Source organism: Leucoraja erinacea, chromosome 5, assembly GCF_028641065.1.
Source record: "Leucoraja erinacea ecotype New England chromosome 5, Leri_hhj_1, whole genome shotgun sequence".
Classification (NCBI taxonomy): Eukaryota; Metazoa; Chordata; class Chondrichthyes; order Rajiformes; family Rajidae; genus Leucoraja; species Leucoraja erinaceus.
Window position 1 is genome coordinate 84,655,909 of NC_073381.1, and position 19,778 is coordinate 84,675,686.

A 19,778-nucleotide genomic window follows, 5' to 3' on the forward strand; every position below is an offset into this window, starting at 1 on the left:
AGTATAATGTCGATAAATGTGATGTTTTTCCACTTTGGTGGCAAGAACAGGAAGGCAGATTATTATCTGAATGGTGTCAGATTAGAAAAAGGGAAGGTGCAATGAGACCTGGGTGTACTTGTACACCAGTCATTGAAAGTAAGCAGGCAGTAAAGAAAGCTAATGGCATGTTTGCCTTCATTGCAAGAGGATTTGAGTTTAGGAGCAAGGAGGTCCTTCTGCAGTTGTACAGGGCCCTGGTGAGACCACACCTGGAGTATTGTGCGCAGTTTTGGTCTCCTAATTTGAGGAAGGACATTCTTACTATAGAGGGAGTGCAGCGTAGGTTCATCAGGTTAATTGCCGGGATGGCGGCACTGACATATGATGAAATAATGGGTCAACTGTGTTTGTATTCACTGGAATTTAGGATGAGAGGGGATCTTATAGAAACATACACAATTCTTAAAGGATTGGAAGGCTAAATGCAGGACAAAAAATCTCCATGTTGGTGGAGTCCAGAACCAAGGATCACAGTTTAAGAATAAGGGGTAGGCCATTTAGGACTGAGTTGAGGAAATACTTTTTCACCCAGAGAGTTGTGAATCTGTGGAATTCTATGCCACAGAAGGCAGTGGAGGCCAATTCACTGGATGTTTTCAAGAAAGTGTTAGATTTAGCTATTAGGGCTAGTGGAATAAGGGATATGGGGAAAAAGCAGGAACAGGGTACTGATTTTGGATGATCAACCATGATCATATTGAATGCTGGTGCTAGCTCAAACGGCCGAATGGCCTACTCCTGCACGTATTTTCTATGTTTCTATGATGAAGTTTGTGCATTCATACTAACCTGATCTTTTCCCTTCAGAGATGTTTTACAAAAATCAATTAGATGAACTTAGGACAATAGTAATGATTTTAGCAGTTCAATTCTTCAAATGTACCTTTTCTTTACCAAGAAACCCAACAGTTAAGATTGTAAGGTTTATATTTTATTTGTCATAATGACCACTTTTATGCAATATCAGCTGCAAAGAAGCGTGCATAGATAAAGAAAATATGTTGCAAATAATTACCCTTGGTGGTGCTGAGCTTAAATAGTAGGTTATTCTCCAATTCCTTCATTTTACGTTTATTGGCAGTGACTTCCTCTATCAGCTGCACACGCTCTGCTTCCAGTTCCTACAATTATCAGAAATTTCAAATGTTTAGAAACAATTAGTCTACTTCATCGAGTGGGCAAAACTAAGAAACATCTTTAAGAAGCAATGTCAGAGTGAATATCAGCAGTTAGGAAAGAAGAACAAGATTTAAGTGTAACAATATTCTTGGGACAATACGGCCAGCTCTTCTTTAGAAACTTAGTTAATTAACTATTTCTCTTGTAAAAAAACTGCGGAGAACTAAATAACAAAATAAAATAGAAAACAAAATGTATAAGAACAGATTAGGAGTTAACAGGAAAGTAACTCAAAAAGTTTTCAATAAATCTTTAGATCATGAAAAAGTAAGTCAAGTAAAGGTGATGAATATTAGGAAACAATGCAATATCTTCTTGTGGAGGCAGAGTGGCAGATATACCAAGTCAACAACCCATCTTTAGTAAACAAGTAAACTTACAAATGTCACAATAAAAATGTTAATAGAGAAATTCAGTGGAAAAACGAAATAAGGAACTACATATGCTGGTTTTCCAAAATACACACAAAGTTCTAGGGTAACTCAGCGGGCTAATGATGCCTGTCCTGTGGAGTTACTCCAGCACCTTGTATCTTTTTCCAGTGGAATAAACATAGATAAAATAGATGCGTTAAAAAAATATTTCAAGGAAATTTGTATCTATCTTCAGCCAGAAGTGCCAAACAGCTAACTTATCATAGCTACTTCTGAGGTCGCTATTATCACAGAAGTCAGCATTTAGCCAATTCAATTCGCTCCATGTAATAGAAAGGAACAGTTGAGAACACTGGGTGCAATATAAGGCCCCGAGACCAGTGACATCTCACTTTTAGTTTTAAAATTTCAGAGCATTCAAAACATTTTGAAGATCCAAATTCCTTTGTGCTGACATGAACAAGCTAGGCTCCAATTAACATTCTAACAGTTATAGAAGTAATTGGAAATCTTTAAAGAGCAATAAGTCTGGTGCTTATCTCTACAAGCATACCTGATTCATTATGTACATGTAACTCAATCAGTTTCAGAGGAGAGTTAATAGTGTATCACATGAGGATTGATGTTATCCCTGTGTTCTTTAGACTACTTTCTGTGTGTGCATGTTACACCCAGATGACAGATAATTTGTAATGTGCAACTTCAAAATTACAAATGTGCTCAATGATCAATTTTATTTTACAATTCACTCCATGAGGGAAAAAAAACATCTTGTAGAATAGTGTTTCTGTGTATTTAAACCATATTCTGTCTCGTGTACCTGTATATTCTAATCATGTTCTAGTCAAGCAAACATTTGTTTTTAAACCATGCTCTGATCCAGTGTATTTGTGGGTTTCAGCTATGTTCTAGTTCAGAATACCTGTTACTTGTAATCATGTTCTTCTTCAGTGTAACTCTGTGTGTTTGTCAAATGAATTGGATCAGTATTTGATTGCATTGCTACATGGAAAAAGCACGAGAATGGAGTTAATTGCATGGTCTTGCAGAAACCCTGGATTGGCTTGATGAGCTGAAATGCTTCCTGCCACGCTGTGATCTTTCTCTTCTCCAATTCCAGGGCTTCTCGATTTACTTTACTACCTATACAATAACATGGGTTTAGGATAACAGTTTCTCAGATAGTCAGGGTGTTGCAAACAGTATTGGCAACTTGACTGCATTATACCAGATTTCACAAACCCAGACCACATCAGTCAACTATGCATATTGTTCTCAGCTCAGAGATGTTCTGAGTTTACCTGTTTCTCAGTAAGGATCACTCGGCCAAGCAGCTGATTCTCAAGACCCTTAATGGTTACAGTGAAGTCAATGATGGATGTCTTGGCACTAATTTCTGGTGTGTAGGCAGGGTTTGGAAGTTTTGTGGTGATGTAAAACATGAATCCAGGCATTATGTCTGTTTCTTTATCCCCCACTTTCACCTGCAGAGAAACAAGCATTAAAAATGTTTTAAACCATGAAAAAAAAATGCAGATGGGAAAAGAAAATGCAGAAAGTAAGTCAGGTCATGGAAAGGGTTCTCAATGAGGATTTCTGCTCTGCTTTTACTGAGAAGGAAATGAAGGTTAGTGAGCTTGGGACAGTTGATGGTGATGTCTTAAGGACAATCCATATTACGATCAAGGAGGTTCTAGACGTCCTAAGGCAAATGAAGGTAGATAAACCATGATAAGATATATCTGAGGATTCTGTGGGAAGCTAGCAAAGAAATTGCAGGAGCATTGGCTGAGATATATGAATCATCCTTAGACATTGGTGAGCTGTCAGATGACTGGAGATTCTCTAATGTTGTGTTTCTACTTAAAAAGGGCTGCAAGGAAAAGCCAGGGAGGTATTGAGCCTTGAGCCTAGTATCTGTGGTAAGTTACTGGAGAGGATTTGGAGGGAAAAGATATATATGCATTTGCATAGACAAAAGCTGATTTGGGATAGTCAGCATGGTTTTGCACGTGGGAGATTGTGTCTTACAAATTTGATTGAGGTATTTGAATAAGTACCGAAGAAGGATGCCAAGGGCTAAGAAACAGACGCTGTCCCTATGGACTTCAGCAAGGGTTTTGATAAAGTTTCTTCTGGAGGATTAGAGCCAGGCACGTGCCGTCAGGGTGGGCAAGGTAGGCACTGCCTACACTGACTAAAATTATAAAATGGTCATTATTAAATATAAATAGTAAAGGCATGGGAGAATTATGCCTATCTAAGAGATCCATCTCTTAGGTAGGCATAATTCTCCGTGCCTTTCATCCGCAGCACTTGCAACACGCCAAGGTATGTGCAGCCACCGTGCCGTCGGCGCTGCTTCAAGCCGTCAATGACAAGCAGGGCTGAAGGCAGCTGAAATTATGCCTTTGCAGTACTGCGCATGCGCAGCACAAGTTTCTTGGCGGGTTTTTCAAATATGGATTGCCATTATCTTAAGAGTATCTTAGGAAACAAAAAGCGAAGAATGGAGTTTGTGTACCGATAATGTGGTAAATGTTTTTAAATACTGTATTTCCCGTGGTGGGGGGAATTCTTTTCACAGCATACTGGGAGTCTGGCCAGGGGTAAAGTTACGGGGAGGGCAGGAGTGTTGAGATGGACGGGGGTCGGGGATCATGCCAGTAACCCACTTGCGACGCTCCGGGCATGGAGCCACCGCATTGTGGCCAGGGGGAGAAGTGGCTGCGAGCTGCTGCCGGGAGCGGACAGCGGAACCGGCTGCCACCTCAGCCCCTTCTGCCTGCCCCCGCCCACCTCTGGCAGTGCTCTCCGTCTGAAAACCTCTCTCTTGCCGCTCCCGGCCTCACTCATGTCAGCCGCTTCCCGCAAATCCTTAAATTCCGACAACGCGGTCAAGGGACCAATTGAGGTTACTCGGCTGTGGGTATTTAAGGATTTGCGGGAAGCGGCTGACATGAGCGAAGTCGACGAGCGGCAGGTGAGAGGTGTTCAGATGGAGAGCACTACCAGAGGTGAGCGGACCGGCAGAAGGCGCTGAAGTGGTGGCCAGTTCTGCTGTTGGGTCACGGCGGCTTTCCTCCCCAGCCAGAATGCGGTGGCTCCGCGCCTGGAGCGCCACGGCAGCGGTGAGTGAGTGGGTTACTGGCATGATCCCCGACTCCCTCCTTCTTAACACTCCTGCCCTCCCCGCAACTTGACCCCTGGCCAGACTCTCCACACGCTGTGAAAGGAACTCTCCCCCCAATTGGTCCCTTGAACAAGTATTGTCATTCAATAAGATGACAACTGATTCAACTTGTCCCGGTGTGCTCCTGTTTTTCCCACCATCTCTCCACCTGCCGTCATCCTTCACCCCCCCCCCCCCCCATTCATTCAGTAATTCAGAATGAAGGAGACTCGGAAGCCTTGGACAAATTGAATTGTTACTGTCTTTATTTTTATTTTTTATTTTTACGGAGAGAACAATCTGCGCATGCGCAGTTTAAGATTTTTTTTAAAAGCCGACTGACTGCCTACCCTGAGTAATCACTCACGGCACGTGCCTGATTAGAACACATGGGTTAAGGAGAGCTAGCTAACTGGATACAGCACTGGCTTCGTGGAAAGAAGTCGAGGATGCTGGTGGAAAGTTATGCTTTGGATTGAAGGCTTGTGATTACTGGTGCGTCTCAGGATTTGGTGCTGGTCTCCCTGCTGTTTGTCATTTGTATCAATGATTTGGATGAATATGTACAAGGCAGGTTTAGTAAATTTGCAGTTGACACTAAAATAGGTGGATTCAATGACAGTGAAGATGGTTATCAAAAATTATAAAAGGATCTAGACCAGCTGGGCAAGTGGGTTGAGGAATGGCTAATGGAGTTTAATGCAGATAAGTGCGAGGTGTTGCATTTGGGAAGTCAAAAAAGGATAGGACCTTCACAGTGAATGGTAGGGCCTTGGAGATTGTTATAGAGCAGAAGGATCTAGGAGTAGGTACACAATTTCCTGAAAGTGGAATCACAGGTAGATTGGAGATAAATAAGACTTTTGGTACATTGCCCTACATCAGTCAAGGTACTGAGTATAGTCTGAAGAAGGGTCTCGACCCGAAACGTCACCCATTCCTTCTCTCCAGAGATGCTGCCTGTCCCGCTGAGTTCCTCCAGCTTTTTGTGTCTGTATAGACGTTGGAGTGTTATGTTACTGTTGTATAAGACATTGATGAGGCCACATTTGGAGTTTTGTGTTCAGTTTTAGTCATTCCGATATCGGAAGAAGATCTTTAAGCTGAAAAGAGTGCAGAGAGATTTACAAAGATGTCACCAAGACTAGAGAGCACGAGCCATAGGGAAAGGCTGGGCAGGCCAGGACTTTATTCCATACAGCATAGGAGGCTGATTGGTGATCTTATAGGGAGGTATAATATCATGAAGGAATAGATAGGGTGAATGCACTGAGTCTTTTACCCAGGCGGTGAATCAATAATCAGAGGACATAGGTATAAGGTGAGAAAGGCAAGATTTAATAGGAGGCTGAAGGGCAACTTTTCACTCAGAGGGTGATGGGTAAATGGAACTAGCTGCCAGTGGAGGTAAAGCAACATTTAAAAGACACTTGGGCAGGTACATGGATAGGAAATGTTTAGGCAAATGGGACTGGCTCAGATGGGCATCTTGGTTGACATGGACAGGTTAGGCCAAAAGGCCTGTTTCCTTTATGACTCTAACCAGTTACAATTTCAGGTCATGGACTCTTCAAACAGGGAGAGAGGATAAACAGGTTAGTTTTAAGTTGCAGTGATGGTGGGGAGAGTGAATGGATAGGACAGCAGGAATATCTGTGAAAGGGTGAGGCCAGTGTTGCCAAAGGGATAGGTTGTAATGGTCAACCATTCAAATGGGGTAATAATAGATACAAAACCTTGTGCAAGTTTCTTCTTTGCCAGAAGCCATGCCTTCTGGGATATTGCCTCAATATTCTGCTCTCTATTGGGACAGCCTGACATGTTGCTAACTTTCCAAAATGCAACACCTCACACTTGTCCAAATTAAACTCCATCTGCCATTTTTCTGCCCACATTTCCAACTGATCTATATCCTGCTGTATCCATTGACATCCATTGACATAGTTGGGAAAAGGGGAAATATAACGGGATCTGGGGGGTCCTTGTTCATCAGTCACTGAAGGTAAGCATGCAGGTACAGCAGGCAGTGAAGAAAGCGAACAGTATGTTGGCCTTCATAACATGAGGAGTTGAGTATAGAAGCAGGGAGGTACTCCTGCAGTTGTATAAGGCCCTAGTGAGACCACACCTGGAGTAATGTGTGCAGTTTTGGTCTCCAAACTTGAGGAAGGACATTCTTGCTATTGAGGGAGTGCAGCGTACGTTCACGAGGTTAATTCTCGGGATGGCGGGACTGTCATATGTTGATAGATTGGAGCAACTGGGCTTGTATACTCTGGAATTTAGAATGATGAGAAGGGGTCTTATTGAAACATAAAAAATTATTAAGGGTTTGGACACGCTAGAGGCAGGAAACATGTTCCCAATGTTCCCAGAACCAGGGGCCATAGTTTAAGTATAAATGGTAAGCCATTTAGAACGGAGATGAAGAAAAACTTTTTCACACAGAGAGTTGTGAGTGTGGAATTCTCTGCCTCAGAGGGCGGTGGAGGCTGGTTCTATGGATGCTTTCAAGAGAGAGTTGGATAGAGCTCTTAGGGATAGTGGAGTTAAGGGATATGGAGAGAAGGCAGGAACAGGGTACTAATTGTGGTGATCAGCCATGATCACACTGAATTACGGTGCTGGCTAGAAGGGCTGAATGGCCTACTCCTGCACCTATAGTCTATTGTCAGCCTTCCTCATTATCCACAACTCTGTCAATACTTGTGTCGTCTAATACAAACAATAAAGGTCCCTGCACTGATCCCTGTGGAACATCACTAGTCACAGACCTCCAATCAGAATAACACTACAACACCACTACTCTTTGAAATTACACAGGATTGATGCATTTATGTTATGGATCAGCTTCAATCCGTAGATTAATAGAGATGTTGCCGGAATCAGTAGAAATTCATCCAAAAAGCAAATTAAATTGAGTTGGATTCTTGATTGTCCAGTTTATGCATGTAATCAATATTTTGGATGAGAACATACGTAGCAAGATTAGCAAGTTTGCGGATTATTCAAGAGTGGGTGGTTTTGCAGATAGTGAAGATGGTTGTAAAATATTGCAGCAGGATCTTGATCGATTGGCCACCCGGGCTGAGGAAATTTAATACAGAGAAATGTGAGGTGCTGCATTTTGGGAAGTCTAACATGGGCAGGACCTACACATTGAATGGTAGGGCACTGGGGAGTGTTATAGAGTAGAGGGATCTAGGAGTGCAGGTGCATGGTTCCTTGATGTTGAAGTCACATGTAGATAGGGTGGCACATTGTTTTTGGTGCATTGGTCTTCATCAGTCGGAATATTGAGTATTGAAGTTGGGAGGTCATGTTACAGTTATACAAGTTGTTGGTGAGGCCCCATTTAGAGCATTGGGTTCATTTCTGGGTACCATGTTATAGAAAAAAAGGTGTTGTCAAACTGGAAAGGGTACAGAGAAGATTTATGAGGATGTTGCCAGGACTTGAGGGTCTGAGCTATAGGGAGATGTTGAGTAGGCTGGGAGTGCAGGAAGATCATGGGTGATATAAAATCATGAGAGGAATAGGTCGGTCAGATGATTTTGCCCAGGGTAGGTGAATTGAGGGACCAGAGGACATAGGTTTAAGGTGAAGGGGAAGTAATTTAATTGGGAGCCAGGGTAGCTTTTTCACACAAAGGCTGGTGGGTGTATGGAGTGAGCTGCCAGAGGAGGTAGTTGAAGCAGGGACTATCTCAAAATTTAAGAAACAGTTAGACAGGTACATGGATAAGATAGGTTTGGAGGGATATGGGCCAAATGCAAGGAGGTGGGTCTAGAGTAGCTGGGACATGTTGGCGGTGTGGGCAGGTTGGGCTGAAGGGCTTGTTTCCACGCTGTATGACTCTATAGTCCACGTTGTATGACGCTGCAGAATCCCGTAATTTGCTGACTCTAAAAAAAAAAAAATTCTCATCCCAAAAAAAAATCATCTCCCTTGAACTTTATGAACCAAATTACATTAAGGAATGCATTCTTTGCTTTGAATGCAAGATTTGAACATTTTATGATGAAACATATATTCTTAATAACCATTACAACTGATTTGATATTTCTAAAGGTAGTTACATATTTCTACAATAATAGTTCACCTTGTATGTGGTCCCACTTTTGATGAAGTTCTTCTCCAACACATTATCCAGTGCAGGGTCCAACTCTTCCCCCACATCTTCTAATAACAGAGGGCGTCCGAGTGACAAAGCGTCTTCAAGGTGATTACGAAAATACTTGTGATTAAGAGACGTTACCTGTGGAATAAAATAAATTAGTCCTTAGAACTCAAACAATACAGATAAGCTGTGTCGAGAATGGATCATAGGGTCCTGTTACAGAAAGATTCAACAATATCAGGCAAAAATTCCTGGATTAGGGCAAGGAGCAACTTGATAATTCCAATTTTATACAACCAGTTATCTATGACGGCTGATAATGTTATATTTTCAGTAGATAGAATGATGATGATGCCTCTGCCTTCCCATCAGGTCTGAAAATGTGTACTGCTATTTAAAATAGGTTAAAACTGCATTGCAGGATTATATTGGACAAATAGTGCTGGATTCTGTTCACTGCCCACACTGAGGTTCCTTCGCATCTGCATTTACCTGTGTTAGATGAAAGGGGCTGAACAGACTGACCATTCAGATCCAGGAAACATCTGGCGGGGTAGCGTGAGGATCTGGATATAAGATGTATGATTGATGTTGTGACCAGTGAGAAAGTATCAATGGCTACAGCAGATATAAATCAGATGGAAAGTTAGATGGAGCGTATGCAGATGGAATGTAATCCCAACAAGTGCAAGCTGATGAAATTTGGGAAGTCTTGGTTGGTTGGTTCTTGGTTCTTGGTCTCTTGGTCCTCCAAAATATTCCAAATGGAATTTAAACTGGAGATGGTACCTCATGGTGGTACCCCATCTCCTCCCTCCCCCACACCTCTCTCCCCCTCCCCTCCCCTCCTCCCTCTCCTCCCCCTCTCCATCTCCCTCTCCTCACCCCTCTCCCTCTCCTCCCCTCCTCCTCCTACCCCCATCCCTATCTCCCCCCCCCCCCTTCCCTCTCTCCCTCTGCCCCCTTCCCCTCTGTCAAAATGCGGTAGATCATATACAGCCAAGCGTAGGGATGAAAAGAATGTTGATGACCTTGGGGTCCATATCCATAGTTCACTGAAAATGGCAAACCAGTCATTAGGGTGGTGAAGAAAGTTTCCTGCCATTAGTCAGTCAGTGCATAGAATCTGAAAGTTGGGATGTTACTCTTGGAATATTGTGTGCAGTTCTGATTACCACACTAAAGGAAGAATGTGATAGCGAACAAGTGGATGTTTTTTGAATTGGAGGACTTTATTATGGGGGAAAGATTGGAAAGGCTAGATTTATTTTTCAGTGTGAATGAGGCTGAAGGTGTGAATTAATATATAAGATTATGAGAGGAATAGATGAGACATATTCAAAATCCTTTTCCATAGTAGTGGTATCAAAAAACAAAACAGCATAGATTTATGGTGAGAGGAAGAAGCTTAACATGGGATCTGAAGGATATGTTTTTTTTACAAAGAATGATTGATATCCCCGACATGGTGCCCGAGGAGGTGGTGGAGTCAGATGCAATTATTATGTTTAAGAGCAAGTTAGACATACACCTAAATAGTCAAAGCATGGAAGGATATGGCGCTAATCTGGGTAAATGGATTTAGTATAGATGGATAAAAAGGTCAGCATGGATATGGTGGGCTGAAGAGCCTATTTATGTTCTGAATTACTCCAATATTCCCTGAGACCTCAGCCGTGACTACCTCAGGTAGCATAGAGTCGAGTCCTGCCAGCCTTTACAGATATTTAAAATGATTAACATTGTTTTGGATAGACTTGGTTTATACTCTCTAGAATTTAGAAGATTGAGAGGGGATCTTATAGAAACTTACAAAATTCTTAAGGGGTTGGACAGGCTAGATGCAGGAAGATTGTTCCCGATGTTAGGGAAGTCCAGGACAAGGGGTCACAGCTTAAGGATAAAGGGGAAATCCTTTAAAACCGAGATGAGAAGAACTTTTTTCACGCAGAGAGTGGTGAATCTCTGGAACTCTCTGCCACAGAGGGTAGTTGAGGCCAGTTCATTGGCTATATTTAAGAGGGAGTTAGATGTGGCCCTTGTGGCTAAGGGGATCAGGGGGTATGGAGAGAAGGCAGGTACGGGATACTGAGTTGGATGATCAGCCATGATCATATTGAATGGCGGTGCAGGCTCGAAGGGCCGAATGGCCTACTCCTGCACCTAATTTCTATGTTTCTATGTTTTAAACATCGTAAGAATGAAAAATAAAATGAACAAAACCCCATTAAATACAAAAAATAAAATATTAAAATAACATAGAACTTAGAAGAGTACAGCACAGGTATGGGCCCTGTTGGCCTACAATGTTTGTGCTGAACATGATGCCAAGTTAAAACAATCTTATCATCCTGTACATGATCCACATCCCTCTATTGCCTGCACTTCCATGTGCCTAAAAGCCTCTTAAACGCGATTATTGTATCTGCCTTCGCAACCACCTCTGACAATGTATTTTAGGCCACCACCACTTTCTGTGTAAAAGATTTGCACTGCACAGCACCATCACATTATCCTTCTCTCACCTTACAGCATTGCCCTCTAGTATGGGACATTTCCACCATGGGAAAATGGTTTGAGCTGTCTACCCTATCTATCGATTTTATTTCCAAAATTTGCTTCCTTTTTCTCTTTTGACCAAATTTACAACCTCCCTCATTATCCAAGGTTCCCTTAACCTTGCCATCCGCTTGATCCTCCACCTTATTGGAACATGCTGAACCTGAACCCTGATTAGTTGCTCTTTAAACAACGTGTCAGATGTGCACTTACCCAATGACATCTGCTCCCAATTTACTCTCCTTAGCTCTTGCCTCATAATGTTGCAATTTCCTCTCCCCCAATTTAGAACTTTCCCCTAAGGCCACCCTTGACTCCCACACGGACATTGATTCCTACACATCCCCTGTTCTGGACTTTATAAACTCCACCATCAATAGTGTCACCTCCCTCAAACAGGTGACCATATACCCGAATCAGAAACCATGGATGAACAGCGAGGTCAGGCTACTGCTGAAAGCACGGGACATCGCTTTCAGGTCAGGCGATGCTCGAGCCTACAGTTCATCCAGGGCTAACCTGAAGAGGGGCATCAGGAAGGCCAAGCACTGCCATAAGCTCAGGATTGAGGAGCACGTCAACAATAACTCCGACCCCTGACGCATGTGGCAAGGCATCCAGGCCATCACGGACTACAGACCCTCCAACACCACCCCCACATCCAGCGACGCCTCCTTCCTTGAGGAGCTTAATCACTTCTATGGCCGCTTCGACAGGGACAATCTAGAGACAGCCATCAAGGCTGTGCTACCTGCCGATCACCAACCCCTCACACTCACCCCCTACGACGTATACGTGGCACTGAGTAGGACTAATGCACGTAAAGCTGCTGGCCCTGACGGCATCCCCGGGCGCGTGCTCAGGACCTGTGCTGCGCAGCTGACAGACATCTGGACTGACATCTTCAACCTGTCACTTGCCCAAGCAGTTGTCCCCACTTGCCTTAAAACCACCTCCATCGTGCCAGTGCCAAAACACTCCACTGCGGCAAGCCTCAACGACTTCCGCCCAGTTGCACTTACCCCCATCATCACCAAGTGCTTCGAGAGGCTGGTCCTGGCACACCTCAAAAGCTGCCTACCCCCCACACTGGATCCCTATCAGTTTGCCTACCGCAAGAACAGGAGTACGGAGGATGCCATCTCAACGGCACTTCACCAAGCCCTCTTCCACCTCGACAACAGAAACACTTACGTAAGAATGCTGTTCATCGATTACAGCTCAGCATTCAACACCATTATACCATCAAAACTGATCACCAAACTCGGTAACCTGGGCATCGACCCCTCCCTCTGCAACTGGATACTGGACTTTCTAACCAACAGACCCCAGTCTGTGAGGTTAGACAAGCACACCTCTTCAACCCTCACCCTGAACACCGGCGTTCCACAGGGCTGTGTGCTGAGCCCCCTCCTCTACTCCCTCTTCACCTATGACTGCACACCTGTACATGGTACTAACACCATCATCAAGTATGCAGATGATACAACGGTGATTGGCCTCATCAGCAACAATGATGAGTTGGTCTACAGGTAGGAGGTCCAGCACTTAGCAGCATGGTGCGCTGACAACAACCTGGCCCTTAACTCCAAGAAGACCAAGGAGATCATTGTAGACTTCAGGAAGTCCAGAGGCGGCACGCACACCCCCATCCACATTAACGGGACGGAGGTGGAACGTGTTTCTAGCTTCAGGTTCCTGGGAGTCAACATCTCCGATGACCTCTCTTGGACCCACAATACCTCTACTCTGATCAAGAAGGCTCATCAGCGTCTCTTCTTCCTGAGGAGACTGAAGAAGGTCCATCTGTCTCCTCAGATCCTGGTGAACTTCTACCGCTGCACCATCGAGAGCATCCTTACCAACTGCATCACAGTATGGTATGGCAACTGCTCTGTCTCCGATCGGAAGGCATTGCAGAGGGTGGTGAAAATTGCCCAACGCATCACCGGTTCCTCGCTCCCCTCCATTGAGTCTGTCCAAAGCAAGCGTTGTCTGCGGAGGGCGCTCAGCATCGCCAAGGACTGCTCTCACCCCAACCATGGACTGTTTACCCTACCATCCGGGAGGCGCTACAGGTCTCTCCGTTGCCGAACCAGCAGGTCGAGGAACAGCTTCTTCCCGGCGGCTGTCACTCTACTCAACAACGTACCTCGGTGACTGCCAATCACCACCCCCCCCGGACACTTATTATTATTTATTCAAATCATGTGCTATGTCGCTCTTCCAGGGAGATGCTAAATGCATTTCGTTGTCTCTGTACTGTACACTGACAATGACAATTAAAATTGAATCTGAATCTGAAGTCCAGACTTATCTTATTCATACCTATTTTAAAACTTAAGCAATTGTGATAATTGTTGCAAAATGCTCTCCAATTGAAGCACCAGTCATCTGGCTAGGCTCATTTACCAATACAAGGTTCAAATGCTCTCCAATTGAACTATGCATACTCTTTCAAGAAAATCTCTTGGATGGACCTAACAAATTCTGTTCTGTCCAAGTCTATTGCACTGATGAAGTTCCAGTCAATATTAGCGAATTAAAAATCACCCACTAAGACATTACTGTTGCTTTTACTTATTTCGATAATCTGCTGATATAGCTGTTCTTCTATGTACTGTTACTATTGGGGAAGTCCTAGAGTATAATCCCATCAGAGTGATGGCATCTTTCTTATTTTTGAGCTCTGCCCATTGGTTTAATAGATGAAAGAGTATGTCTTCCGAGTGTAGATGTAATATTCTCCCTGATTAGTAATGCAATCCCTTCCCCTTTTTTACAGCCCTTTCTATCATATTTGAAACATTGAAAACTGCCATCCTGTCCCTCTTGTAACTGTAATGGCCACGACTCATAGTTTCATGTACTGATCCAGGTTCTAAGTTCATCTATTTGCTTTTCCTACAATATTCCTTAGATAACAAAAAACATACTTCAGCACATTAGCTTCACTATGTTCAATAATCTGTCTCCGCCTGATGATACTTTCAGAAAAACAGCAGTTTACTGGAAGCAACCATAATTTTAGCAAATTGTGTTAACTGGGGTTTAAAGAGTGGGGAAGAAGGGGGAGAGGGGTGGGGGTTGAGAGGGGTAGGGGGGAGGGAGGTGGAGAGAGGGAGAAGGGGAGTGTGGGGTGGAGAGAGAGGGGGGAGAGGTGGGAGAGGAGGGGGGTGTGGGGAATAGGAAGGGGGAGGAGAGGGGTAGAGGGAGCATTAGGGGGCAGAGAGGGAGCGGGGGTGAGAGAGAGGAGGAGAGTTTGAGGGGCGCATTGTCAGAGGTGAGGGCCCCCCCCCCGGACTCTCCTCCCACAGAAAAAACACACATGACTGTATGCATGTAAATAGATTTATTTATTGAAATCATATTCTATGTTGCTCTTCCAGGGAGATGCTAACTGCACTTCGTTGTCTCTGTACTGTACACTGACAATGACAATTAAAGTTGAATCTGAATCTGAATCTAATGCCAAGAAAAACTCACATCAGTTAGGGGATGTCATCCAGGTTCCTGAATGACCAGGAAGAGAATATATTGTCTGAGGACCTATTCTTTGTCAACTTTTGAACACCTGGCTAAAATTATGCATACTGAACAAGTTTGTGTATTCCTACCTGTAAATCAGTATTTTTCTCCTTATTTTTAATCCAAGTTTTACCCTGTGTCTGAGGGTCAATGAGAAGTGGATATCTGGCTGCTTTGGTGACAATAATGCCATTCTGAACTGACAAGTCATCGCTTGGTAATCCCTGTAGGTTCCATTCACTGATCTGAAGAAGTAAAAGCAAAGAGGCCATTAAGGGCATGAAATATTAATCTTAACACCTCACTTAGACACTTCTCTCCACATTGCATCTATCTATTCTGTAGAAGGCAAGACCCATCTTAAGCTTTACGTTTCACCCATAACGCCAAAAGGACACGGAACTGCTGAAACATGTAGAGCAGCTCAATGGTCATCATAAATTGTTCAACTGCACAAATGTAGGCAAAAGATTCCAAAACCACAGTCTTTAGTATCTTATTTAAATATTTAGAAAATTGAATCTGCAAGGTATTATGACACTTTTAGGAATTTAATATTTGTAAGAGATCATGAAAGTTTAAAGAATCAAATATTGTACTTTTATACAATAAAATTTATACTTGCATCTGAAGATAAACATTTCTGATAAAAACAAACAACGCTTAGGTGACAGTGAAATAGTGACATCTATACATACACACATATATATATACATACATATATATATATATATATATATATATATATATATATATATATATATATATATACACCAGGCACATGCCGTCAGGGTAGGAAAGGTAGGCACTGCCTACACTGACTAAAATTATAAAATGGTAATTACTAAATATAAATAGTAAAGGCATGGGAGAATTATGCCTATCTAAGAGATCGATCTCTTATGCCTTTCATCCGCAGCACTTGCAACACGTGAAGGTCCGTGCAGCCCACGTGCCGTCAGTGCTGCTTCAAGCCGTCAATGACAAACAGGGCTGAAGGCAGCTGAAATTCTGCCTTTCCTGTACTGCGCAGGTACAGCAGCCTACTGCGCATGCGCAGCGCTAGTTTCTTGGCGGGTTTTTCAAATATGGATTGCCATTATCTGAAGAGTATCTTAGGAAGCAAAGAGTGAAGAATGGAGTTCGTGTACCAATAATGTGGTAAGTACATTTCTTGGTGCTTTATGTTTTTTAAATACCGTATTTCCCGGAAGGGGGGGGGGGGGGGGGGGGGGGGAGATGGGAGGGCTGTGAGTGGCCGCCGGGCCGGACAGTGAAACCGGCCGCCACCTCAGTGCCTTCTGCCCATCCCCGCTCACCTTATCTGAAAATGTTATGCTTTATTGCTCGACTTATTCTCGACATTACTGATTAAAAGTGTAAAAAAGTCAAAAGACTTTAAAATTAAAATCACCAGCTTCAACTGATGACGTCACAATGGCTCAGCTAGCAGAGTTCAGCCTCAAAGAAGATTTCATCCTATATTTGACACGTTATTCGTGATTAAAGTTTGAAAAATACCAACCTTTACAAGATTTTTACATATTTTGATTCACATTTTTCTTAGGCAGAGATCACTTTCACTGAACATTTCACTGAACATTTTATGCTTTATTTCTCGACATATTACTGATTAAAGTTAAAAAAATCAAAATACCTTGAATTTCGGGTGGCCAGAGCGGAGATTGGCCGAACGGCAACAGCGGGCGGTTGGGCAGAACGGGGACAGTCTAATTGGCGGCTGAGCCGGAGTGGGCAGAGGGGGAGGGAGAGACAGTTGTGCGGAGGCTTGAGTAAACATAGAAACAGAAAATAAGTGCAGGAGTAGGCCATTCGGCCCTTTGAGCCTGCACTGCCATTCAACATAATCATGGCTGATCATCCAACTCAGTATCCTGTACCTGCCTTCTCTCCATACCCCCCTGATCCCTTTAGCGACAAGGGCCACATCTAACTCCCTCTTAAATATAGCCAATGAACTGGCCTCAATTACCTTCTGTGGCAGAGAATTCCAGAGATTCACCACTCTGTGTGAAAAATGTTTTTCTCATCTCGGTCCTAAAAGATTTCCCCCTTATCCTTAAACAGTGACCCCTTGTTCTGGACTTCCCCAACATCGGGAACAATCTTCCTGTAAGTTTCTATAAGATCCCCCCTCAATCTTTTTGTAAGTTTCTATAAGATCCCCCCTCAATCTTCTAAATTCTAGCGAGTACAAACCGAGTCTATCCAGTCTTTCTTCATATGAAAGTCCTGACATCCCAGGAATCAGTCTGGTGAACCTTCACTGTACTCCCTCTATGGCAAGAATGTCTTTCCTCAGATTAGGAGACCAAAACTGTACGCAATACTCCAGGTGTGGTCTCACCAAGACCCTGTACAACTGCAGTAGAACCTTCCTGCTCCTATACTCTAATCCTTTTGCTATGAATGATAACATACAATTTGCCTTCTTCACTGCCTGCTGCACCTGCATTCCTACTTTTAATGACTGGTGTACCATGACACCCAGGTCTCGTTGCATCTCCCCCTTTCCTAATCGGCCACCATACAGATAATAATCTACTTTCCTGTTTTTGCCACCAAAGTGGATAACCTCACATTTATCCACATTATACTGCATCTGCCATGCATTTGCACACTCACCCAGCCTATCCAAGTCATCTTGCAGCCTCCTAGCATCCTCCTCACAGCTAAAACTGCCCCCCAGCTTCGTGTCATCCGCAAACTTGGAGATGTTGCATTCAATTCCCTCGTTCAAATCATTAATATATATCGTAAATAGCTGGGGTCCCAGCACTGAGCCTTGCGATACCCCACTAGTCACTGCCTGCCATTGTGAAAAGAACCCGTTTACTCCTACTCTTTGCTTCCTGCCTGCCAGCCAGTTCTCTATCCACATCAATACTGAACCCCCAATACCGTGTGCTTTAAGTTTGTATACTAATCTCTTATGTGGGACCTTGTCGAAAGCCTTCTGAAAGTCCAGATATCCAGACGTCCAGTAAGACACACACATGATGCAAACTGGTCCAATCGTCAACTCAACGGGATCTAAACCACAGCTAACAATGAATGACCTGTGGAGGATGGAACTGCAGATGCTGCTTTTTATGGAAGGAGGGAGGGAGAGGTGAGGGAGGGATTGGGGGAGAGGAGGACGAGAGGAGAAAGATCCTGGGGAGATGAGGAGGGAGGGTGGGGGATTGTGGGAGGGATTGGGGGAAGGTTGGAGGATAGGAGAAAGAAGAGGGAGAAGGGGAGGAGAGAGCGTGGGGGAGAAGGGGGAATAGAGGGAAAGGAGGGGGTAGTGGGGGAGGTAGGGAGTGCGGAATAGAGGGAGAGGTCTGCAGTGGGGGAGGTCAGGAGGGATAGTGAGGGCGATAGGGGGAGGTGAGTGGGGGATCGATGAATAGGAGGGGGGTAGGGAGGGGAGAGGAGTTATGGAAGGAGGGAGGGAGTGACTGAGGGTAGGGTAAAGGAGAGGGAGAGGTGAGGGACGGATTGGGGAGGGGAGGAGGAGAGGGAAAGAAGAGGGAGCGTGATGAGGAAGGGGAGAGAGTGCCGGGGATGAGGGGAAATGAGCCGCGCCTGCACAGTTGGGGGCTATGGGTTAGTGGTGGAATATTGCATTGGGGGAATGGGTTGCATTGGGGGACCAGGCCTCCCGTGTGACAGGGACCTAACGTGTCCCACTTAGTCTAGTATATATATCTACTAGACCACATGTCCGCACCTGGTCTTGTGTAATATATATATATATACACATGTGCGGACCCGTTGAGCCCCGTCTCCAAGGCAATATTCCACCACTGACCCATAGCCCCCAATTACACTGGTGCGGCTGAGTGGTTCCCATTGTGAAGCCAGACATCCCCGTTGTGATGCGAGTCACGGCCACCCTCCCTCAACTGCGCCTCGCCATCCCTCTTCCTACCCCTAGCCCCCTCATCATCCAGAACTCCCTACCCCTCCTCTTCACCCTCCCTCTTCTTTCCCCTCTCCTCCTCCCCTCCCCCATTCCCTCCCTCTCCCCGACCCTCAGTCACTCCCTCCCTCCATAACCCCTCTCCCCCCCACCCACCTCCTCTCCCACTATCAACCTGCTCCCCGACTCACCTCCCCTATCCCACTCCTTCACTCTCCCTCGTCACTTCCCCCACTGTCCTCCTCTCCTTCTATCCCCCACTCCCCCTTCCTCACCTCCCCCATTTTACCCCCCCTCTCCCCTCCATACACCCTCCTCTCCCTCTAACCCCCTGTTCCCCCACTCCTCACCTCCCTCTATCCCACTATTTAAAAAAAAACGAAATTCTCAATGAAAATCACATTTTTTCTTTAAAATAACCTAAACACAATGTTAGCTGTTAATGAAAATGGGAAATTTTGATTCAAATGGAGTTTTTATTAAAATTGCGATTTTTTAATGTAAATGAGATTCGGAATCCGATTGTGATGTCATTGTGAATGAAAATGTAAGAATTTGATTAAAATGTTTTATTTTTTTAAAATCACGATTCTTTATGTCAGTGAGATTCAGGATCCCACTGTGACTTCATTGTGACGCCGAAGGCGGCTGATGGGCAGTCCAAGTGGAAAAGTGGTTTGAAAGGTGAATTTTTAAAAAGTTTAAAATGTCAATAACGCAAAATATTCCATCAATTTGAACAAAACTTGGTTCTTTCACATCCCAGGACACTGGTGAGTAAGGTGGGCCACAAATTGTAGCGCTATCGTGTACCGTTTTGGCGTGGTTTTGGAATATCACGCACACGCATACAAACAAAAGATGAGCGTTTTAGGA

The 19,778-nt window shown here is 44.2% G+C and overlaps 1 protein-coding gene across 1 annotated transcript in view; it reads right to left on the reverse strand.

The window, feature by feature from the left end:
• LOC129697508 (dynein axonemal heavy chain 8-like) overlaps positions 1-19,778 on the reverse strand; it is a 641,267-nt gene that overhangs the window by 40,748 nt on the left and 580,741 nt on the right. The window contains 4 exon segments of the mRNA XM_055636144.1: positions 1,058-1,163; positions 2,897-3,079; positions 8,870-9,025; positions 15,064-15,219. Coding sequence (XP_055492119.1) covers positions 1,058-1,163; positions 2,897-3,079; positions 8,870-9,025; positions 15,064-15,219 — 601 coding nt within the window.